The sequence below is a fragment of the Cotesia glomerata genome, linkage group LG8, assembly GCF_020080835.1.
Source record: "Cotesia glomerata isolate CgM1 linkage group LG8, MPM_Cglom_v2.3, whole genome shotgun sequence".
Taxonomy (NCBI): Eukaryota; Metazoa; Arthropoda; class Insecta; order Hymenoptera; family Braconidae; genus Cotesia; species Cotesia glomerata.
In genome coordinates this window covers 8,873,813-8,895,553 of record NC_058165.1, presented here as the reverse complement: position 1 = coordinate 8,895,553, position 21,741 = coordinate 8,873,813, and the positions used below count along the sequence as shown (strand labels likewise).

Here is a 21,741-nt window from a genome sequence, read left to right as displayed (position 1 = left end):
GTTGGTGTCAGATAGTTGCCACCAACTTAACGACAACTTGCGATCAACTTCCGAATTTATTACTGTTGGCGTCAAGTTGGCTACAAGTTTCTGAGAAAAAAAAAGACCAATCTACTGCCGCAATATGTCGCCAAATTTCTTGAGAAACTTGTCGTCAACTTGGTGCGAAAGAGTTTCGAAAGCAATTTTTGCCGACAACTTGGTGAACAACCGAGTTCATTTCCAAGACTTGCCACCAACTTGGTGACAAGTTGCGGCAGTAAATCGACGGAAAGTTGCGACCGACTTGGCTATCAGGGTAAATTTTATGATTTTGCCATGAAATTTTACTTTTTAGAGCTTTGAATTATTTCCGAGAGATGACTCTATCTCATCATTAGACGTTGTGCACTAAAATTAGCCGCAAGGCATTCTTAAGCTTTTATATCACATATTTTTCGTTTATAAAAACAAGCGCATCAGAAAAAACCATTAAAAATATAATTTTTTTTATTGAGTTTAATTTAAGAATGACCTACAAAATCCGACAATAATCACTTAATTATTTTAGAAAGAAAAAAATTCACGAATAAAGTTTTGTTGTAACCAAAATTCAATCTTAGTATAAAAAAATGTATATGCATAAAAAAATCTAAAATTGGTAAGAAGCAATAAAGATAAACAGTAAATTCATTATTATTATTGTTTTATTTATTTATTATCATAATTAATTAATATTACTGTTTATAACTGGCCAATAAGTATCCGCCACTTTGTGTCTTATGTTATTAATCTATTCTTCTAAACTCCTTATCAATTAACCATTTATTCATCATTTTTTTTTGTATTTTTCATTTTTTAATCAATATGTACAAATATCATACAATAATTCGCCTTATCATATACATTATCCATTTATTTAATTATGTAATAAGTAATATTAATATATATAATAAAATTTAATCGCAATTTATTCTCTTCATATAATAATATAAGTAAATAATATATCTTTTAAATAGAAAGATCCTTTCTACTGTATTGTGCGTTTTAGTTCAATAAACGCACTAATATAAATACATATTTTGTTTTTTATTATATATTTATATTTATAAAATTTTTTATAGTCTACATGAATCACTTTAAGTATTTCTCTTCTGTTTACTCAATAACTATTACACTTATTACATCTGTTATCAATCACAAATAAATACCAACGTAAAAGCAGTTAATGTCAAAATTTGGGCCTTTTCATCCAATTTTTGTCCTTCTTTTTATCTGGCAGTCTCAATAGGCACTCTTTTTATTTATCTTTCTTTTTTTATGCCTATAGGATTCGCTAATTTTTTTTTTTTGAGGTTCTCAAGATTTTACATACTTTTAGTTTCAAAACAAAAAGTTTTTTTTAATAAATAAATCTCTCAATTTTGAGTATAAATTTTCAAATTCAAGTTACGAATTAATAATAATTGCTTTTATTTTTCTTTTGTTGGAAGATTTATATAGAGAGAAACAAATATCTTCTCGTGAAACAATGAAAAATATGTAAAACCCACCCTCAAATAAGGAAAAATGTCAATAACTCCACAGCTGCTTTTACAGAAACGAAATAGAAAAATGTTATTATTATTATTTACATTCGGCGACATTTGTCAGGAAAAAAAACTAGTTATTATTATTTTAAAAAATACTCTTTATTTAGAAAAAAAAATTTGTTCTCTTTTAAATACTTCAAAACAAAAAAGAAATGGCAAATTTGGCATTTATATCCCCAACCCCCTGTTTTAATCAATAATCAATCAATTATGATAATCAATAATAATTTGTTTATTAATCAACAAATAACCTTGTGTTGTTTAAAAATTATTCTACACTCTGTGCGTTCTATCCAAAGCCTTTTCAAAATTTATTATTTAATCCTAAACAATAATTATTACTTATTTACACTTAAAAAAAATAAAATACCAATTATTTTAAAATATTTTATCAATTAATTTAAATAATAATTATTATAATGCACTGTACAGAGGTCATTAGACCGTTATTTAAGACCGAAATATACTTATTTTATTAACAATATTCCTTAGATTTATTTAAACTCCAGATTTACGATCAGTCGAATCATATTTCGGGTATCGATTAGGCATAACTGAATTTTTCTGTGGTTTAGTGCGTCCAAGCCGTCCTCAACAAGATGGTCGGTGACAAAAAGCGAAAAGTCACTCAGCGTCATCTGACGTTTTTTTTTGTTTTTATTTTCGTACAAAGCATACGAACAGAATATTTCATGAAGAAATTTCATTCTTTTTGATAAAAATCTCAAACAAACTCACAGAAAATTTCCAACTAAAAATCGACCGAACCTAACCTCGCTTATCATAAAAGTAGAAATCGCAAATCCAGTTTGAATGGTCCTTTAAGGATAAAATTTCATACAGAAGCACTAGCTCTAACAGAACATAACTGTCTCGCTATGTATCCGATTTCAATGATTACATGTTTCATACAACCATTGTCTATCAATTTAAACACTATGCCCTATGTCAGTAGCTAAATTTGTTTGTACCATTGTTTTTAAGGTGTCAGCACCTTCGAGATGACGTAGACTCTATCGTAATCCCCGTCGATGGATATTAATACATATCCGTTTAGTTATAAGTTATAACCTTTCGATTCTCGGCACTTTACTCAAAGAGGGCAAGAATGTCGTCGCTCGAGGATGGATTTCCACTGCTTGCACCGCTGCTCGGCGGTGTATTGAGATCCGGTGGATCCAGATACGATAGTAATTCCATTGGGTCTACTACATTATCTGGCAACAACTGTAAGTACGAAAAAATAGTTAACTAATGAATACCTAAATAATAAAAATTTTCCAAAATTTTCTATCATATTGATCAATTTACAATGTTGTGATACTCCATACTTACATTCAATGCTTCTTGACCAGTTCCCTCACCATCAATGACAGCTGCGGGGTCGAAATTCAAATCCGAGGGTATATCCGTGCTGTCATTGATATTCGTCGTGCTGTTACCCGACGTGTTAAGGTTACCCGTTGATTCTTGTGAAGCTGGGGGTACACTGGGTGGCCCACTGTTACCACCACCTGGCGTGTGAGGAGTGTGCGGTGTGTGGGGCGTATGAGGTGTATGCGGCATCTGTGAAAAAATTCAATATTCAATGATAAGTCATCAGTCTCTACAAAAATCCAAATAATCATTATAATTTGTTGCTTACCTGATCGGTCAAAGATTTCTCCATGGCATTGAGCTGATCTAGCGAATTAACGGAATCATTAAGATGAGTCAACGGACCAGCACCATTGGAGTAGTCGTTGTTGCTGTTAGGCGTACCAGAGTTGATGTCATAAGACCCGCCAGATGAGTTCCTGTGGTTGATGTTATTGTTGACGTAAGTAGGTGGCGTGTTATTCATCATGGAGCCGCTAACGATGCTGTTCATGTCGGGAGGGATGTACGGACTCATCGCCTGATTCATCTCGTAATTCATCATCGTCGGCATGTTCATGCTACCCGGTGACATCGCCTTGATCATCCGCTTACAGTCCAAGTCCTCCTCGGTTTTTATCGTCACCATGTTGTTTGGCTTCGAAGGCTTCCATTTAGCGGCTGCGTCTATCGTCACTTCTTCTAAGTCTACTGTGGTACTTGACGTTGTGTTTAGAATACTCCACATATACTGGTCTACTTCCAAGCCTTCTAGTGGCGCTGGTTTCCTGTTAAATGACAAACAATATTGATGTTATTAATGGCAATCACACATTGTGAAAATTCTAATCAGTTTATGTTCTATTGATACTGATGATATTGAAGGATACTTACGTGCAAACAGGACATCTCCAAGCACCACGTTCACAATTAAGTTGTAAATACGATTCGAGGTCGAAACATTGTATATGCTTGCAGTCATGCCCTCGCGCCGGTAACGTAATTCGCTTGAACGTTATCGGGCATTTTAACGATACCTATAAATAATAAAAAATAAATGGTTTATTTTTAATTCTATGTTACAGGTGAAAAATAATGAATATGTATTCATACCTTAAGAGCAGTTTGTTCAACCACATCTTTCTCGGACTGCATCCCGTTATTCGACATGGTATTATTGAAGTTCCGTTTGATTTTAGCCACACAGTGATCCGCGGTCAGTAGTCGCTTGCGCAGCAAACCGTGCAGCACGCTTCTTACGCTTGGCCGATGAACTAATTGCAGGACAAACAGATGCGACTGGAAAAAACATACCGATTAATTATAGAAATTTATTTATTCTTTAAATATTAATAGTCTTCTACATTATCGATTTTACTTACACAACAACAAGCTGACACGGTTATCTGAATAGTATTCCTAGCCGCCTGGCAGACATCTTTGAGGTAAAGAGGTTTGTGCGAGCTCTTGTTTTCCCCCCGGTCGATAACCAATGGCGTTGCGTTAACCGACACTTGAACACTAGCCGGCCAATTGGTGTTCATCAGTCGGTCTTCGTGGTGGAAGCATTTCAGCTGCAGTTCGAGATCCGATCGCCACATCAGGGTCTGATGCACCGTCGATTTTAGATGAAACACGTGGTTACTGACCGCTAGGTTGTGCTGGAGACGGAAAGGTGGCAGGATGATGCCGTCCCTCACGGGGAATGTTAGTCTCAGTTCTTCGTCTTTTTGGGGCATGACCGTCGACTTGAGCTCGTTGAAGTTCGGCTTAATGTCGGCGGAATTCGGGCTTATGTAGGGCGCCATGTTTGATGCTGGGGTTAAGGGGGGAGTGGGGTTACCAGGAATGGGACTGTGCTGGTAGTTCATGTTCCCGGCACCAGACGCTCTTATCGATACGTCAGACGTGTACTGGCCGTTCGTGGGATAGGAGGTGTTGACGTAGCCGGCGGGATTCGGTTGTTGCTGTTGCTGGTGAATGAACTGCTGCTGATGGGGCTGTTGATGGTTGGGCATTCCATTGCCCATGTTCACCACAGGAGACGGGTGACCTACAACTCCACTTGGCGAGTTACTACCGTAATACTGATTGCTTGATTGGGATACTACCGGGTTGTAGTTGGGCGTTTGCTGTCTCATATTGGACCCGCGTATCATAGGGTTGGGTGGGAATCCTCCGTTGGGATTTCCCATGCCCTGGATTGGCTGATACTGCGGATGGAAGTTTTGTGGCGGTCGGGTTGACGGATAGTTTGTTGGGGGGTATTGATTCGGCTGGATGTTGTTTGGCATCGTGTTGAATCCTGGCTGCTGTTGCTGCATAGGATTTGGAGGGACATTTGCGTATCCAACTTGCTGCTGTCTCTTCTGGACCATGTGCATTTGGGGGTTGGGGTAGGGTGCTAATCTTCGAGGGTATCCCGTTTGCTGAGCTTGGGCTTGCTGCATGTTCATTTTATTGATCTGCATGGCATTGGGCATCATCGAGTTCATGCTCGCCATGTTGTTGTTGACGGTCCCCATGCCGTTCATCGGGCTCATTGGACTCATTCCGTTCATCCCATTCATCCCGTTCATTGACATCGGGTTCATACCTCCATTCATCGCGTTCATAGTATTCATCGAATTCATAGAATTCATTGGTTGAACAGGTACCATCGAGCTCATTCCGTTGTAGCTGTTTATCGTAGGTCCCATTCCTCCCATCGGTCCTCCGCGTTGGCCGTACCCGGTATTGTACGATTGATGAGGCATTCCATGCTGGCCCTAAAATTTAAAAAACCAAATTAATCATACATGCTTATAACTAATCCTTGAATTCAACACCATCGAAAAGGGAAGAAAGATACTTACTTGATTGAATTGGGAAGGTATGTCCTGGCGGTCCTGCATGGCCACCACGCAGGCAGTGGCGATGGCCGTAGCTGTGGCAGCTGCCACCATCGCCCCGGCACTAACCCCTTAACCACCACCCCCACTCAGGGGATGGTTCCAGCGCGATTTTCACCTGATGATGATCGCGCTCACCTCTGTTTGACCTGTAACAATTAGTGATACATTAATTATGTTTTCTTCTTCCTCCAACCCATACACACATACACGCAGACATGCACACGCCATCAAAATTCTATCATCTCTCCGATTTTCTCAGAAAAACTTCCAAAGAATAGATCGTCGATATCCGGCTATACAAAAAAATCTACCCTTCTCTTTCTCTCTCTGCGTTTTAGGGCGGATGGAACGTTTTTCCCTATCGTTTACTCGAATTTTTTTAATTTTTTCATCTCTTTTTTTTACATAGTGAGTTATGGATGTATAGGCTATGGACAACTAAATATAAACGAACGGACGAATGAACGAAAGAACCCACCATCAATTCCCAGCTGGTCGCGCGCGCGTTCTCTTCCTATACCGTATATATATATATATATATATATATATATATATATATATATATATATATATATATATATATATATATATATATATTTATACATATCATATGTATACTAAAGAGTGTACAGTGGAAGACTGAGTAGAGCATAACAGCAGAAAGGCCCCATTGGTTTTCTGTGGGAAATGCACGTGCTCGGTATTCACACACCGGGGTTATATACATATAATGCATGCTTACCACCCGTCGTCAGTCGCGTAGTGTAGCCGCAGTGTGTTTGTAGTTGTGCGCAGGACTACGTTCTCCTTTTTATCTTCCTCTCACCCTCTCGCAGAATCTCACTCTATACAACACCATATCCATATAACACACAACATACAATATATAACATACACACCCCATACCACTGTCACACTGCGTCGTACGCTCGCGCAACCGCCTTGTACACATACGCTTTTTTATTTACGTTCCCCCAAAGTTTAAAGAACTGGAGAATAAAAAAATACATTTTTTTTTCGTCTACAAAGAACTTACTAAATTTCTCTTTGAGTGCTTGTAAAATATTTTTTCTATAAGGATCTATTTTTCTCTGGTTCGATAGTTGTCAAAAGTGAGAGTCTACAAAGGGAAACCTAAGGAACAAATTTCATTGATTTTTAAACTAATTTGGTGACTAGTAAACGAAAATAATTCAATCCATACATTCGTACATTGTTCTGTACGAAATTAAAAAGCTCCGTAACTCCCAAAATAATCAAACAATTAACTTGGTTTCTTTTGAACTATATTTCCAACAATGTTCTGTAGGACTCCAAAAAGTTTTTGCCAAATTTTTTATTTATATTTATAAAAAATTTTAATTGAAATAGTCTAATATGAATATCCAGAAGACAAAGGATTGTTAGTCATTGTGGCTTGTGTCGATATTGGTTTTCGTTAGACAGGGAAATATATATCTATACATATATTAGTGTCTAAAAGGGAGAGGTTTTTCAAGTTGACGTCATACAGTATAGCCTCCCCTTAAATTCAATGCTTCAGCTTGAAACTCTTCTCTTTAGTCTGAACAATATACAACTACTGTTCTTCCATCAGCAGTATAATATACAACCCCTCTCGGGGTAGGGGTATTTTTTGTCCGCTTGCCCCCGCGCCTTCACCCTATTTGTGCTCTCACCGCCTCCATGTCGCCGTACTCTCACCATCACCACTGTCCTATCCGCTATACCTTAATATCTACTACACCGATATAATACTATTTTATTCTCGGATGTCAATATTTCGTCAACTACCAACCGTTCACGCACCCTTTAACTTTAATTCTCCAGACTTTAACAATTACTGTTTAACAAAAAACACCTACTTCTTCCACTCGATAAACATTACTCTATCGATTGACTTATGATTGAGATAACAAAAAATGCACAAACAATGTTTTTTTTTCTTCATTTTTGATTATTAAATGGTTCAAGGTCTGTCCTCAATTTTTAATGATTTTTTAACGTAAATTTATCTTCATGAGTCATATAATGAATTTGTTATCAGTTAATTAATTTTTTTCTTCAATTAAAAATTATAAATAAAAAAAAGTTAATAAAAAAAAATGATTACCTTGGTTTAGACGTACAATAAACCAACAACTCACAACTCTTAGGTAGTATTATAGTCGTAAAAACGGCTCGTGGCACCCGGCGTGACTTTGTATGTAATTCTAAAATTAGCGGTCGCGCGCTAGCTACCCCCACCCTCACGTCGTCACAACACTACAGCTAAAACTTTGAAACGACGTATACGCCGCTTTTCAACAAGTAAAGGCTCGTTAATCGAATATATATACAACTACACTCGATCGACTTATATGGTATATCTTTTCAGAATATTTATCATAATGTTATATTCAATATGAAATAACGATCACTAATTGAAAGCCCGCGGTTCATCATAGTCATATCAGTAGACTTTTAAAACTCTGACGCAGCGCGCGACCAAAATACAACTTGAATTCCTGGTCATAACACGTGTTGCACACGAGGTCTATCCCTCCTATCCACCATCTACCGTCACTCGATTTCATTTCATTTCATCTATATCTCTGTGCTTTACTACACGTATAGTATAAATATAAATATATATTTAAGTAAGCTACGTTATATACGGAACGGAAATAACATCTGCTCCAGTACATATAATATACAACCAGAATCTGGAGAGCGTGCCTTTTAACTAGTTTAACATATTTTTTCTTTATATTAGTTTTTGTTCGTCGTTAAATTTTATTTTTGGTCTATAAAGAAAATTTTTTCCGAGAAATCCGTCACTAAACCCGACCAACATTTTTATATTTATATTCTGTAATAAAATTATAACTTTTTATAAACAACTCCCACACATGTTCAGAAATACTGTTTTAATTATTCTTATCCCTGAATTTTTTTTAAATTTATCAGTAGATTTTAACGAAAATTACTAGGTAGAAAGACAGCACCCTAAATAACGAAATTGAGCAAGGATTATATCAAATTAGTAACTCATTGACCCAAAAAACCTACTCCGTACATCCGTACAGCGGTCTGTACGAAGTACAAAAGCTACGTAACTCCCGAAATAATTGACCGATTTATTTGATTTTTTGACTGAAGCTTTATGACAGCATTATACTTAGTATTAGAAAAAATTAAGCCTTCAAAATTTTAAATACTACTGATAAAAAATTATTAAAATTTTCTGAAATTAATATTAGAGTAAAATCGGTCTCGTTTTATAAATATATTTGCGTTGGAAAATATAACGTAATAAGGGACACATATACGGCGGTTATTATGCAATAAATCGTGTGATCATAATACAAATCGTTACGCAAGGGCTGTTTGCAGTATTTGCGATAACAATATAATACTTGAGCCGCCATACTAAAACCACTCGGTGCTCGGCACTTTGCTTGGTGCTCACCGCGATAATTATGGCACCACTATTTTCATCGATTTTATTAAATATTAAATCATAATAATTATTGTAATTATCATTATCAATATCATGGTTCTGATTATTATTAATAATTTCCGTTATTAACAACAATAAATGAGTATAAAAATTGTTTACTTATTTTCAAGCATGAGTTGAGATAATAATATTGATATCACAAATTAGTATGCTAAAAGTTAGGAATTAGCTTTGTAGAAATAACTTTACTATTTTTAGAATTTGTACGGGTTGTGAGTACATTACATACATCGAAACATTATATATAATACTTGTTGTGTGTAGTGGTGAGTTTAGCAATGTAAGGTGAATCGCAGAGCGATAATCGTGACCGCGTACCATTGGTTATACACTAGAGTTTAAGTGTACAATACAAAGCTCGAGGTCGTCGATTATAACGTACCGGTATTATATTGTATTATATATTATACATACTATATAATGCTGAGTTAAGCATTGATGTATAGTAAGAAAAACCACATTAAACGCGATATTAATACTACTACTACTTTATCATACTGTACTTCACTATATATAATAGTAAACTACAACAAAACGGTACTTGTTATGCTTGGAAAGCTAAATATGCCGTAAATATTTTAACTTAAAAAATAACATTTGATACTTAATCACAATCGCGATGATTTGTGATTTATCTGTATAAATATTTTTTATAAAACCATTATATTCATTTTTCTTCAGCTTTTAATTCAATAATTCATTTTTGATACTTGCAATTTATTTAAGTCAAGATTATATATTTATCTGGATGAAAAACTTTTGAAATAGTCTTTATACTGGTTGTATTTTTTTATTTCTTCAAACTTACAACACCGAAAATCAGACTCATCTCCGCGAATTTAATGTAATTTTTATGGTGTCTATTGAAGAAAGGAAAAAAAAATTCTTTTCTTTCCCTCCTGACAAGATACTAGACACAAAATAACCGTAAAAACATTGACAAACCCAAATACCGATAAATCCAAAGTTTTAAGTTAATTTCCAAGCGGAAATGAGTGTTGGAAAGCGTTCTGTTCTATTCCCTGGATCCCTTACACAACAAACATTCACATACATTGAAATATACAAATGCAGTGTGGTGTGTAGTGTGGTACTGTGGTCAGGTCAACACCGTTCATTTAGTATATATGTATATATATTTATATATAATCGACTCGGTTATTTAAGTTTCTTATACTTGGTATAAGTTATGTCAATCCTATCTTGATGTTTCCCTCCCCCTACTTAACGCATGCCCGAAATACTTCATCGCTGTTTTCAAAACAAAAATCTCAATAACTAAGCCTAAACTTTGTTTTGCCGAAAGTTAAATAAAGTGTAATAAGTATAATAAAATAATGAGCCTAGTTCATCATAAGCAGGATGGAGATTGGGAGAAAGTTGTCGGTAAACTGATTGGCAGATGACGAAATCACGGAAGCATTAGGCCAATCGTTCTCGAAAACTTTCTCAGGAACTTAACCCTCTGACCGTTATATAAATTTATTCAAATTCAAATCAACAACAATTAATTGACATAGTAATTGGTTTAAGTAATTTTTGTTGGATAATTAGTTATTAACTAATTAATTAATAAGTTTAGATTAGTTGGTTTTTTATTATTTATGTTTTATAACAGCGTATTGGAGTGGCTGAGCACGTGCTGTTTAATATAGTGTTAAATTACGTATGACAGTTGACGGACTAGATAACACATGAGTATTAAAAACAAGACTACGACTAAGAATAAGTAGAAAAAGAAGAAGAAGAAGCGGTGTTGCCGATTATCCTGTTTATAAACTGATTATTCACTGTTTTATGTTAATGTGAGGTAAATTTAAATACCAGGAAATACAACAAAATGATAACAATTGTTTAATTACGTAATAAGTAATTATAAAATTGAAAAAAAATGAGTGTCACCTTGGACAAAGTGTAGATAAATAATAAGTTTAACACGGGAGAAACAGCGTTATGAATTCTTTATACGTATGATGTACAGTAGATAATATATAACATAATGCGTAACAATGTCCCTCGTGACATTACATATATTACGTTTAGTTATATTAGATGATCTTTGGCTTACCCATTCATATCATGTCTGAGTTTACACTCTAAGCCGTGAAACTAATCCGTGAAATTGTAATTCGCGTCGATGTCACTTTTGAAGCCTCAATCTGCTTGTTTGTTTTTTTTTTTTTTTTTTCGATTTATGAAAAGATTGTAGATATTAAACTCCTTAGTTTTAAAGAGAATAATGTAATTAACTCGACAAAGCGAAAAAAAAAATTGTATATTAAAATTGTATACTACTATTAGTGACAAAAAATTGATTTCGGACATCCGCACATTGAAACGTACGAATTTACTGAAGCTTTGAAGTTTTTAAGATATAAAACTGAGACAAAATTTTTTTTCTTTACCTGTAGACCACTTTTGCAGACAGCCCGAGGCACTCAGATAACGTTATTACCAATAATGATCCCGAAAAAATGAATTAACAATCTATTAATAGTCGGTGTCACCGAACTTAAAATTTCTCTTATAATAAATATCGCTTAAAAAAGCATAACGACGGAAAATAAAACTTGTCTGATGTCTCAATATTAATATAATGTAATGTAATATAAATAAACCTTGAATCGGTATACAAGGTTAAATATTTAGCAAATACGTCAATGACACGAATAAATTTGAAATCTTGTTTTTTGATTTAAGTAATAATGAAATTTATTAATTTTTAATGAATTTTTTTAAAATGAATCTGAAAAATTTTTTTACATTTTTGACTCGAATTGATAATTCTGTTAAAGCAAAATATTGAGTTGTATGGTATAAAGTGAGTGTATAGTAGTAAAATAAGTGTAACAAGCTAGTATTTTATGTGAGACGTCAGACGTTAGACATCAAACTGCACACCGACGTCGATTTATCATAGCTGTTTACATAAATTATCAGGTGCTGTCAGGGAAATATCTAATGGTTAGTGGTGCGTGATATTATAGCTACTTTCGTCAACAATTCTCTTCTGTTCATCCGCCGTTTATTTTATTAACTAACGTCAAAACATACACATGAACACATGCAAAAATTTACACTTATAATCTTACGATATAATACAATACTATATATAATATAACATAATATGTTGTTGTGAACCTCGTAAAGAATTGAACTACAAAAGGACAAATCAAGGACGCGTTTTAATTCAAACGTGATGAGAAAATAAATTTCTCCCTACTACACTCCCCCTAACCGTTTTTTCCCCTCGTACTCGATGTTTTTTTGCGTACTCTCCCTAGTCTAGACCACCCGCTGGTTTTCATTCATTCGGTGAAAAAAACTCGTTTATAGTTTGTAATTTATAACGTACAAACTTTACTTAATAAAAGAATCAAATGAAATTTATTAAAATTTTTGCGGTTTTATGATAATTAATTAACAAATTGTTTGGAATTTTAACTGAGGATAAAATAAAAATTTATAAAACTGGCAGGTTTTTATTTAAATATACCGATAAGAATATTGTTATCGGTATGGAAGAATTACACGGAAATCTTTTAAAATGGTAGTCAAAGTATAGAAACAATGATTACGAGTCGTGAGCGCTGCTTAAGTGGGAGTGCGTTGAATTAAAGCGTGCTTTAGTATATAAGTTACACATGATAACGTGACGGTTGTCCTCGTATCGATTTATGTTATCGGCGAGGACGTATAACAATATTGTATATTGTATGTGTAATGTAATGTAATGTGTTCTTTTATTTTGCTTTTTGTTATTTATTATTCTTTCATATTTTTCAACTTTTACGCTTTAAAACTGTTTTATACATGGAAAGGAAAATATATTTTTCTTTCAATCAAGTATTGATATCACCCTTTTAATTTTTTTAATGGGTAGTTTCTATTAGTAGTTCAAACTGAGATTTTTTTTTTTTTTGAGAATACGTAATATTCTGAGGTGGATTGTTATGCAATTATTATTATCGGTTGTTTGATTTATGACCATTTTGATGAAATAATCATTTTTAATTAGTCTGATTTTATGTTTGAGTTGACTGTTTTTTTTTTTTTTTTTCTTATTTTTTTCCCGTAAAATTAACCAATTTATGTACAAAAAAAAAAATTAACTTGAAACAAGAACATTGTAAGGAAGATCAAAGTTTTTTTGGAACAGGAAGATAATTTTTTTTGAGGCAATAAAATTTTGTTAATTTAAAAAAGAAAATTTATTCAAGTCAAGAATTTTTCCTTTCTGTGTGATAATTAATTAATTAAAAAATTTCTTTTATTATTTAAAAATTAAAATCCAACAATTAACTATTTCAACGACAAGACAATAAATCGAAGCTTATAAATATGATGAACGTGACTTTCTGACATATCTCTAAAGAAACAATCACTAGTTGTGAAAGCGTCGTATCCATTCTAAACTTTTTAATTTCATAAATCTACTCCACTCTGCTCTACTCATTCACTTCTTTCCTTACAAACCATTACAATAAAAACACTCTTCAGACTTGAGATTCAAGACCCAAAAAAAGAAATCGAATTAGAGGTCAAACCGGTCAAACAAAAAATGAAAGACAAACAACGAAAACAAAAAAACCATACATATTATATATATATATATATATATATATATATATATATATATAGCAGCATATATATATATATATATATATATATATATATATATATAAAGATTCAGTTCTATAAATAACAACATTTCAATTAAAAAGTTATTTCAATTTCTATTAAACTCCACAAAACAACGTGATCTTCAGTAAATGCACTCTTGTGGCGACTTCGGAAAGTATTGTCGGCGCGCTAAAAACTCCCTGTTTCTCAATTTAACCTATAGCCGGCTAGACGCTATACCACCTAGTTATATCACAAATTAAGAACCTGTCTTCGTCTACGTCTGCCTTTACACTCATTCTATCTTCAATACAATCTTTCATTCACTTAATATAACCTTTAATCACCCTACTTCATTAGAAATTATTTGGCAGTCTACGCGGGAGAAATTCATAATTCAAATTTACCAGTCAATCATAAAAAAAAAAATTAATAATTTACCTTTTTTTAAAAAAGCCTCCCGCCAAAAGTCTGATGATTATAATCCAATCGCACTCACACAACACATGGTCATAATTATAAATTGTATTTGTAATTAATTACAATTACAATAATCCAGACACTGAACTAGACTTGGTCCACAGCACAATTTGAAAATAAAAAATTTATAGTACAGTCAACAAAATAAAGTAAACAACACAGCACTAACTCAACACAAAAACCAAGTCCAAGAGTAATGCTCAGCAGAAATGCAAATTTATAAATAAATAAAACAGTTAGTTAATAATAAATAAACAGATAAACAGCAAAGTTAAGTATAAATAGTGTCTGGTCGAGAAAGCATCGGTCCCTACAACGTGCTCGGGCCAGCTCAAAAGTAATACTGTCTGGCTTTTAGTAGACTGAAAACTGAAACTGGTGAGGTTGTTGAAGCACCAGCGGCAGGAGCAGTCTCTCTGTTCTGTTGTGTGTCTCTAGTTGCCCCCGTGTGTCTGTCCCTGTTCTACAGTTCTCGTCCATTCGTCCTCGTCGTATAGTAGTCTGTCCAAATGCTGGCTGCTGTTACTATACTAAGTAGTGGGGGAGTACTGCGGTGGCGACACTGTACTGTGTCGTCGAGGGCCGAGTACTGCATGGGTAAGAGTGAGAAAGAATTTGTTTGTGATACCGAGAGGTGGAAAAGGGGTAAGGGGAAAGCACACCGACACACCAACACTGAAGATTCTGAGGAACAGCCAGTTGTGGGTGTGTGTGTGTGTGTGTGGAGGAAGAGTATGAGAAACGTCTGTCGACATTTGAGTGGGAGAAATCGGCCGTGTGCTCTCTAAGAAGTGGGGGATATGAGAAGGACAGTAGAAAGAAGAATGAGACAGTGATAAGTGGTGTTATGTGTGTATGTGTGGTGGAGCACGAGCGGGGTCGGAGGACGAAGCTACTACATTGAACGCTGGATGAGGGGTTGTGTCGTATTCCGAGAGTTAGAGGCTAGGGTAGGGAGGTTTGACCTGAGCCTGAGCTAGTTCCCCTCCATTCAATTCGACGGCACAATATATCGGTTATAGCAGAGTTAGAGCCACTGTTGCCAGATTGTTGTGGAATAGTATGCGCTGCTGTTGTCTCCCGCTTATGCTTACACTTATACTGCTTACTGTCTGTGTATTCTACTCTATACAATACATACTAGTCTGTAGCTCTTGTCTTGTTTTGTTGAATGTGTGTGTGTGTGTGTGTGTGTGTGTGTGTGTGTGTGTGTGTGGGTGGGTGGGTGAACAGACACCGGTGTGGGTGGAGTCCCGACGACATCCAGAGAAAGGTCTCTTCTGTGGGTATATCGTGTGTGTCCACAGAATACTACCACCTTACCCCACACTTCACTTTTGGTACCGTACTCTCTCCCCTTGCGACGAAACTCTGTTATATCTATGTATATGTATGTATACTGAACTTAACCATACATACAATAGGACAGTAGTAAGAGCAAGATATATTTAATGCCTGGTAAGATATCTCGGCATCGCTGTTTAGTGTTAATGTTCTCTATACTATATTTATATTATTATTTTTACAGGGTTGTCAACTAATTATACACAATTGTCACTAAACTGAGGCTACAAAGAAAAATAAAATATGAATTCTTAATGGCTTAAAAATAAATTCTGATTTTATCGCGTCTTGATATTATAGTCTAGTCTATTGGAAAAAAAAAAAAATAAAATAAATAAATAAAATATTATAATTTTATTATACATTTTGAGTCATTTGTAACTCTAAAGTTGTTTTTCTGGGAAGTTTGTTTTTTATTTAGCTTCGCTGGATCTTGTTCTTTTTTTCAATGGTTTTATTGATGAAGATTTTGTCGATGTCAAGAGTTTTATGTAAATAAAATATATTTATGAGTTCAGAATATAAACGTATTATGACTATTAAGGAAGTTTTAACGTATCTGTGGGAAAGTTTTTCCGAGTTTTGTATATACCCAAGGAAAGAGAGATAGTAAGGATTTTAAATTTTAAATCCTGAGTTTAATTTTTTGGAAAAATACTTTTAAACGTGTTTTCGGTCAACCTCAAACATCTGTAAATCTGTTGACACTTCAAGGTCATTCGACTAAGTAATCCTGTAAAGAAATTTTTTTACTAATTTTCAGAACTGTAAAAATCCATTTCACTCCAATTTTTTCAAGTTAGAACAAGAAAAATATGCCTAGGTGATTAATGGAATTGTTAATATTAAAACATTGTTTTATTGTAAAACACACGGGAAAAAAAAATTAACTTGATTCACTTTAAAAATTCGTTAGGCAAGAAAATCATTTTGAGAGATTTATCGTCTTGATTTAATACAAAAAATCCTTGAATTAAGAAATTTTTTTTGGCTTGGAGTAAATTTTACTTGATTGAAGAATTTTTCATCTTTGTTCAAGAAAATGAAATTCATCAAAATTATTCTCTTGGTGAAAGAATTTTTCTTTTAAATCAAATTAATGTTTTCTTAATGCAGTTATGAAATTCATAGATCATTGGGCTCATTGAGAAAACCAAATTTTTTATAATATTTAGAATAAAGTTTTCCAATTTAAAATCATACATGTTTATACAAAATTTTTTTTAGTCTGAAAATTGTGATTCTCTTCACTCCTGATAGTTGATCTGTATCATTATTAATTAAATAATAAACATTATTGCAAAGCTACGTTATACTAACAAATGGTATTTATTTTTTATTACTTATTATATTTATAAACGCAAACGTAAGTGTTTATAGAGAAGCGATGTAATTGTGGAATTATTAGTTAGCTCATCCGGTGAATCAGTATATTGAGAACGTTAAAAACATAAACCAAGGCTAAAAATTGTAGGTCAATACGTGTATTTAGTTTACAGGCGTCTACAGTCTATAGAACGCTAGTCTGGACGGATGGTTGACGTGCTCGGTTGCCACCGTGATATGGGGTCATCATTTAGCTGGTAGGCTCACAGCTCATACTCCTGAAAAAATATGTATAGTATTAGTATTAATCTACAATATACTACAGTATATTATAAAATAATAAAACAAAAAAATTAAAAGAAAATGAAAGAGACCAAGACCTCGAGTCGAAGGCCGTTGAAAGCGTCGTAGTCAGGCTTTGTGACGCGTCTGGAGGCAGCGGAGCCAGTGGAGGCGCTCGCACGGCACGTGCCATACTAATGAGATTACGCTCAGCTCCTTCCGTATGTTCTTGTATCTCATACTTTGATCTTGTCATTGATCATCAGACTCTAAGGAAAGTTTCTCAACCGTAGCAGAACTTCACCAAATAGCCTTTGCTCTTTATACTACTAAACAACTAAACACTAGCCTTTTGCCTCTTTTTAACACCTAAATCCGTGGCTGATTGTTCTTTCTCCTCTCCCTCTCCCTCCCACTGGCTGGAACCGCGCGCGCATTTGCTATATATCTACGCGGGACTCGGGAGCGCACGCGCGTCCTATCTGTGTACATACAAGTTGCAGCTTGTCATTTATATGTTTTTTAACTCTCCCCTGATCACCTAACGCTTAACTATACATATTTACAGTACAGTGACGTACTAATTCGTTACGTTTTTATTTACGTCACTAAGTACTAAAATTAAAATACCAAAAATTTATCGTCTAACAGACTAGACGCACGACTTAATCCCCAAAAGATAACTTGTACAAATAATAATACTGACTACGTGTTTCGTCTTGACGTAAAAGAAAAAAAATTTCCCCGGATCATTTGAAGCCTAAGACGGTTTCAAATAATATCCCCAAAAGATAATTTGTACAAATAATAATACTGACTAAGTGTTTCGTCTTGACGTAAAAGAAAAAAAATTTCCTCGGATCATTTGAAGCCTAAGACGGTTTCAAATAATATTTGTAGTTACTAAAATAATTATCATTAAAATTACGGGACTAACCTTACCGCTTACCGGAGTTTGACAAGAATTCAGAGGTTAATAGTTTAGCAACAAATGTCACAATGTCTGTTAATCCCTTTTTGTTTAACCATTCGCTACTGAAAACTTCTAGAGTGTCGATTCATAACGGATTACGTTTACCTCGACTATTTAAAATTTTCCCAGTATAGTAAAAGTATAGTAAGTACAGACAAGAGTAGACGAGTTCTCATACTTATTTATACCTGAGTCTCACTGCATTGTCTCGTCTATACCTGGGTATTTTAGGGTCATAAATGCCATTATTCTTAACTTTTAAAAGATTTTCTAACATCTTCGTTGCCGATACTAAAATTCCAATGCTTTCTTTTTTCGGGAGTTTATTTTCAAATAGAGTTATTAAAGAATTTCGTCACAGAATATATTTCTATGACTATAATGTAATGTTGACATTAATCATAAAAAAAAAATCAGTTATTTACCATAATGTTTTGGAAACAAATTTCCGTAATCATCGTTGTAATTTTTCAATATTATGTCTATTAATGAATTTAATAGAAAATTTTCTCATCTTTATGAATAACAGTTGATAATAAATAGACGTCATGTGATTTTACAAACTTACCTATTTAAAAATACAAAAAATGGTTTAAATTAAAAATCTCAATTTATCTACTAAAATTTCGCAAATGTGTAGTAAATTTACAATCATTTTCCTAACATTAGAAAAAAATTTTCTAATTTCAGCAATAAATTCGAAAGTTTAGTATACAGAAATTGAATAAATTTCTTATAAAATTCGATTTTCGATTTCAACTTGTTTTCATCTTGTGATCTCTTACCAATATATTGTTAAATATGTAATAAGATGATTTTTTAACTATATACAGTTTTCGCAAAAAATTAAGGGAGCAAAAAAAATTTTTAAATTTTTCAGTTGATTTCTGACGAGCTGTATCGTAATGAAATATGGTCGTAGAGGCTTTAAAAAACGCTCTTTGTAGCCCTGATTCTAATCTTTTGATTTATTGGCTAAACAACTTTTGTAGCCACGAATTTAACGAAATTCAAATAAATAGAGCAAAAAAAAAAATTTCAAAATTTTTACCCATTTTTTTCTTGTTCCACGGACTCGGAAAAATTCTTTTTGATTTAACAATCATATGGACTAGATAGCCTTTATAATCACCTTCTATTTCCTTTCCTTATTTTCTTGGTGCGTCCATTTGTGGCGGAGATATCCGAAACACAACGAAAAAGGACGCTATTGTTTTCAACCATTGACATCTCAACAACCGGTGATCGTAGAAAAAATTTAAAGGCAATTTCGGCAACTTAAATAAATTGTCTAAGAAAATCTGTGACGATATTAAGAGAAAAAAAATTTTTTCATTCGCCATTTCAATTTGAAAAAAATTAAAAAAACTGAATTTTTCCCTAGTTTTGTTAATATTGCTGTATCTTAGCAAATGCTGATGGGAAAACTAAAGTTTTCAAAAATTTTTTCACCTTAATGTAACCTCCAATAGCCTTAGAAATTTGCAGATTGATCCATCGAGCAATTTTTTTGGACCGATTTTTCAAAGTTTCATTAAAAACTTAAGAAGCAAGATTTGCTTTTTAATTTGAACATTTTAAGAGGAGTTGAAAATTCGAAAAAGAAAAATATATTTTTTTGTTTTATTATTTCCACGTTAAGGAAGGTTGTAATCAGTGACGAAAAAATAAATAAAAACTTTTTTTTTTTAATTAACAATGTTTCAAATTTTTAATTAACAAATTTTTACAATTTTTTGTTTTTGTTCGAAAAAAATTTTCTTTCTCCAAATATCTTTACAGATTTTCTTAGAAAATGTATTTAAGTTTCTGAAACTGCCCTTCAATTTTTCCTATGGCTACTGGTTGAAGAAAAAAGAGTCTTTTCACATTGAATTTTGGATATACTCGCCATAAATAGACGTAATAAGAAAACAAAAAAAGGAAAATGATGCTTACTAAATATGCTATCTAATTCATATGATTGATTAATCGAAAAAATTTTTTTCGAACCCGTCGAGCAAGAAAAAGAGGAATAAAAATTTTGGAAACATTTTTTTTGCGCTATTTCTCCGAATTGCGTTCAAACCGTAGTTCCAAAAATTTTTTGGCCAAAAGATCATAAAATTAAAATCATCAAGGCTACTAAGTACTTTTTTTAAAAGTCTCTGCGACCATTTTTCACTGACATGAAGGTTGTCAAAAATCACCGAAAAATTTGGAAATTTTTTTTTGTTGCCTTAATTTTTGTGAGAAGTGTATGTATAGGGCATTCTACACCAAATCAACCACGTTTGACCCTACCCCTTCGATTTGATCAAAAATCGTTGTATCCATTTCTACCCTATAAGAAACGTTTTTTAGAATGGATTGAAATTTCTTTATCCAAGCACAATAAAACTTCTAAATTTTTGAAAAAAGACTTTTTTTTTTCAAGTACAGTGGAAACTCTATATAACGAAACTCAAGAGACCGAATACTTTGTTATGTTATAAAAAGTTATCGTTATACGGAGAGAAGACGTATAACGACTCATATTCGAGGAATAAGAACTTCAATTCTAATTTATTGCACAAAACGTCATGATTTTTGTTAAATACATACAATTATTTTGTCGCTGTGAATGTAATACCAAGACAATATTGCTTGATCTAAATCTTCAAATTTTGGCCTCTTCAACTTCTTAACAAACTTTCCATCAATTTCTGCCTGAAGAATTTTTTCTCTATTGAAGGCTTGAAAGCAACCCATACAAAGTTGCCGATGCTCAACAATTTCCGTTCATTGGCCAAGGCACGGCTACTAATGCTCGGCCAAGTATCGGCGTTTTGTATCGGCCTAGCCTCGGTAAACCATCGGCTTTAATGTTCGGCCAAGCATTGGCGATTTGTACTGGCCTAGTCTAGGTTAGCCATCGGCTACCGCACGATATTTATTATAATATAATGGTATGTGATTTGATTATCAGCCATTGCTTGGCCGATGCTCTGGCTAATTCTTCATTACACTTGAAAACAATTAGTAAGTATTAGTCATTACTGTGTTGTATTATTGTTTTCAATTTTTTTGAATTTAACGTTTGACCAAATTATAAACTAATATGTATTAAAAATTAGTAAATCAATTTTTAAAAAATATCTTAAGAGATTTTTTTAGGAGAAAACACCAATTTAAATTATTAACAATGTTTTTTTTTTTTTTTTATAAATATTATATTGATCATTTTTTAGTTTTTGATATTTTTATTATTCAACAAGCTCGATTAGGATTAAATCAACATTTGTTTTCACTAAAACAAATTTAATAAATTAATGAATATTTTTTTGGAAGACTTTTTCGATAAATTTGTACATTACCTAATCAGTTAAAACTATTTCTTTTAGTATTAAAAAAAAAATGTTTCAGCAAGAA

At 33.3% G+C, this 21,741-nt stretch overlaps 1 protein-coding gene and 1 long non-coding RNA gene across 7 annotated transcripts in view; both read right to left on the bottom strand.

Annotated features, from left to right (window-relative positions):
* Positions 1 to 668: 668 nt before the first annotated feature.
* Positions 669 to 14,861, bottom strand: LOC123270580 (zinc finger MIZ domain-containing protein 1). 4 transcript variants are annotated; one of them, XM_044736703.1, is made up of 8 exons: positions 14,388 to 14,861; positions 5,783 to 5,967; positions 4,310 to 5,695; positions 4,041 to 4,226; positions 3,822 to 3,964; positions 3,217 to 3,715; positions 2,907 to 3,137; positions 669 to 2,798 (listed from the first exon to the last, which is right to left on the bottom strand). In XM_044736703.1, exons 2-8 carry the CDS (start codon positions 5,870 to 5,872, stop codon positions 2,661 to 2,663), a joined length of 2,673 nt encoding a protein of 890 aa, XP_044592638.1. In that variant the 5' UTR covers positions 5,873 to 5,967; positions 14,388 to 14,861; the 3' UTR covers positions 669 to 2,660. The 4 variants fall into 4 exon arrangements, with proteins under 4 accessions (XP_044592638.1, XP_044592639.1, XP_044592642.1 ...); XM_044736704.1 differs by having other exon boundaries at positions 5,783 to 5,969; positions 14,391 to 14,861; XM_044736707.1 differs by lacking the exon at positions 14,388 to 14,861 and adding an exon at positions 7,935 to 8,014.
* Positions 14,862 to 17,076: 2,215 nt separating this feature from the next.
* The window catches only part of LOC123270582, a 15,375-nt gene continuing 10,710 nt past the window's right edge, over positions 17,077 to 21,741 (bottom strand). Inside the window, exons 1-3 of one of the 3 annotated variants that reach the window (XR_006510633.1) lie at positions 18,316 to 18,330; positions 17,477 to 17,860; positions 17,077 to 17,374 (exon numbers count right to left, since the gene is read on the bottom strand). This is a non-coding gene — a long non-coding RNA (uncharacterized LOC123270582). Of the gene's footprint in view, positions 17,375 to 17,476; positions 17,861 to 18,315; positions 18,331 to 21,741 lie in introns of those variants that run through there. The other 2 variants (XR_006510631.1, XR_006510632.1) reach the window with 2 other exon arrangements.